This window comes from Triticum aestivum, chromosome 5D (genome assembly GCF_018294505.1).
Source record: "Triticum aestivum cultivar Chinese Spring chromosome 5D, IWGSC CS RefSeq v2.1, whole genome shotgun sequence".
Taxonomy (NCBI): Eukaryota; Viridiplantae; Streptophyta; class Magnoliopsida; order Poales; family Poaceae; genus Triticum; species Triticum aestivum.
The window spans coordinates 66,107,922-66,111,398 of NC_057808.1; the positions used below are offsets into that span (position 1 = coordinate 66,107,922).

Sequence of the window (3,477 nt, forward strand, 5' to 3'; positions counted from 1 at the left end):
ACACACACCCACGCGCGCGCGTGAATAATTCCATTACCAATTGAACCATATATCCTAATTTGGTTCCTCGATGCCATACCATAATCACACCTCACATCGACCTCATGGCATTCCACTAACTAGAGTTTTGCAGATGTGAAAATTCCAAGAAATTACCATAAATTATACTCGCAAGGGCATGAGATAAATCACACACACGGAATCATATTTTATTGTCAGTCCTCTAGCAAAGACTGAAAACTGATCAACTATCGATGCTCTTCAGTTTTTCAGCCAATCAAAAATAATACTCCATTGTCCTGATCATTTAAATTAAGATGCACCCTACCATTTTTTTATGGTAGCAGTTTTATCAGATGAAGACGGAAAAATAATTATTCTATTTTTATGTTTTACATCATTTTTTTTAACCAGCTAAAATAAGATGCACTCTACCTGGTGTGGTCATATTTTATTTTAAAATAATTTACACGCACCTTGCTCATCACTGATTTTATTTTTATTTTCTAACTAGCACCGTGTTAAGTTGTACGAAGATTGGTAGCAAAAACCGTTTTGGGGGATCATAGCATCACACTAGCTGAGATTCCCCACACACCCTACCCAATCCCAATATTAGAACAAGTATAAATTTTGACACTCCTGAAGAATTCTATTCCATCGCTCCAGTGTAGTGTGCCAGAGGAAGTGGACGACTGGGAAAAGGTAAACCTGTGCATCGCCTCCAAGCAAATGTGGAAAATTTAATTTAATGACACATCAGCCAGGCCCTGTCGCCGTATGTGGAAAATTCAAATCTGGCCAGGAGGCACATCACGTCTTGAGATCTCCACCCAAACGGAGGCCCATGTACAAATCTAGCACCTGTGTATTACCAGTTAATAGCTAGCGTACATGCATTGCAAATACAGGGTGCACACATCACATCGTCTCAACACATGGCCTAGATAAAGGCCTGCAGGTCGCGCGGCCTCCAAATGGCCTCACTCCCTGGTGGGTGGTTTCATGACTATTACTTTACAAAGTGATCTACTCAAGAAGCATAGTTTGACTTTAACAAGCCATTATTTGATGAGATTTTGGTTAGCTAATGTACCCAACTTGGCGCCCTGGGGGCTGAGAGATCTACTTGCATCTTGGGCAGGCAATGGCAAGTGCTGCCACAGCGTCGGGCGTCGGCATCCTTGCTGGCTCCGAGTACGGCCTACTCTTATGCCACAGCTGATCCAAGAGGACCAAGTCGAAACAAGCACTTTCGATCCATACTCTTAAGAAAAAGGAATGCAATCCCACCGACCAAACATACGAACCCGAATTACAAGCAAGCGTTAGCCCCACGACCGTAAAACAAATCACCAAAAGAATAATCTTTCAGGATCACTGTCGATTTCAGCATCAACTCTACTCTTCTGCTATCTAAACTAAACTACAGAAAATGCACCAGCGCAAATCCCACTAAAAAAGAGAAGGAGCATTGTAACCAGAGACAACAGCATGCATGCTCCTTACTCGAGTTAGACAACAGAGAGCAAAAAATGCCACAGGTGGCAGCAGCAGGACAACATGAGTCCATTCTTCTGCTTACAAATGCAAGCAAGCAAGCAGACAGCAAAAAACAACCACACGACAGCCCCCGCTAGCAGCAGGCAGGCCAATTCTTCATTCTTGTCTGTGGTTCCAAAACAGGACTGGTACCAAAACAAGAGCAAAATAAGCCAACCGACACACACAACACTGTCCATCAAGAGCTCGCATCGCAGGAGTCTCTAGCTTGCGCTAACCTGAAAAAACACAAATTTGACCTGAGAAAACACAAATTTGATGAGGTAACAAATAACAGATCCCTAGAATACATATCTCCATACTTCTAAGCACACCAAAGCAAAAAAAATATTCACTCAAGGAAAAATTCTAAAATGTAACCAAGTTGCTCAACATACAACCAAACTGATAGGAAATGACAACAATTACCTCAGTCACCCAGATAATTTTCTCCAATGAAGACAATCAGAGCCTTTAACTTGGTTTCCAGTTCTAAATTCACCTTCCTCCACTCACGAATAACAAACTTTCCGGCTGGTACTTCACCCATGCTGCTAATACCAAACAATTCAACATCAGCTAGAGTAACAGTCATTCAACGCACAAACAAACATTTTCACAACATATTATAAAATTTACCTGGGAGTCTTCGATTTAAACGTGTCACACCACAAGTTAATTTCTTCAATGCTTAACGATGCTGAATAACCCCACCGCCGTAGAAACGGAGTTGTATCAGGAAGAAATCTCATAACAAGTGAATATTGGCACTGCAAGTTTTCAAAAAGACACAAGTTCATAGATTGAAAAGACATCAACAGTAAAGTACAATGTGTTCAACATTACCTCACATTCAACACGATCTTTTGACTCAAAAGCTGCCTTGTGATCTTTTTCGAAAGATTTATACTTATCCCAAAACAAGAGTTCATCAGCAACATACTTCACAGACGTGTCATTAGTGTCAATAAGGAACATGGGATAAGTATATGGCTTCTCTCTGACCATAAGCCCAATCACCACAGATGAGTACCGTATCAAAGACAAGCACTTCATGATGTTTTTGTAGGCACTTTCGCTGTAAACATACTTGCCATCAGCACCTCTTTCCTTCAATAATCCATATACTTGCCGGAGTTTGTCATCCATTGCAATTGAGCTACACTTGTACTGGGCCTTTCGTTTGTGTATTGTCATTTCTTTAAACAAATCAACCAAAGTGTGATGAGGTTCAGCCGGTTTGATGACATTTGGTCTCTCAACCCTTAAGTTTGCTTCCATGAGAGCCTCTATTACCATCAGCCGTAGATGGCACACACATTTGCACAACTTATTCCAATTTTTAGCAAGCGAGTCATAGACAAGACCGGTTGATTGACATTGCTTAACTTTCTTTGTTGTGATGGTGCTAAAGATGATTGTCTTGAAAACTTCAGACCGCGGCGCTTCACCCAAGAGTAAAAGAAAGAAGTGGACGGCTGCCACAGATTCTTCATCCGGTTCCATGGTATCCTCATCCATGGTAATAGCATTCTGATAAACAGCATCGAGAACATCAACCCCCGCCTCCATTGAATCACTTCCAAATTTTGTATGTTCCCTGCAGCCAAACCCAAAACCTCTCACGAACTTGTTAAAGAAAGGAGTACCATTTGTGTGGACAAGCCAAAGCAATCCTTTGATGTTCTCAAGCAAGCTTTAATTGAGGCCCCTGTGTTGGTTCTCCCTGATTTCAGTAAAAGATTTGTGCATTTGGATCAATACCTATTCGGTGGATCTTTTTTTTTCTCTGCCAGGAACCAGATTTGAACTGGTGACACGAGGATTTTCAGTCCTCTGCTCTACCAACTGAGCTATCCTGACCTTTTCTTGTGCATCATCCTAGTAGAGTATTTGTATCTATGTCAATTAAAAGGACTAAAAATTAATTAAAGT

General features: G+C 41.2%; 1 protein-coding gene and 1 non-coding gene across 2 annotated transcripts; both read right to left on the reverse strand.

The window, feature by feature from the left end:
* Window positions 1-1,316: 1,316 nt before the first annotated feature.
* Window positions 1,317-3,292, reverse strand: LOC123124355 (uncharacterized; the record flags this gene model as incomplete). Its single annotated transcript, XM_044544984.1, is given in 4 exon segments — window positions 1,317-1,781; window positions 1,972-2,093; window positions 2,182-2,312; window positions 2,389-3,292. Coding segments are annotated over 3 exon segments (978 nt in total). The 3' UTR covers window positions 1,317-1,781; window position 1,972.
* A 40-nt stretch (window positions 3,293-3,332) lies between these two features.
* On the reverse strand, window positions 3,333-3,405 carry TRNAF-GAA (transfer RNA phenylalanine (anticodon GAA)). Its single transcript has one exon. It is a non-coding gene; the product is annotated as a tRNA-Phe (tRNA).
* Window positions 3,406-3,477: the final 72 nt, after the last annotated feature.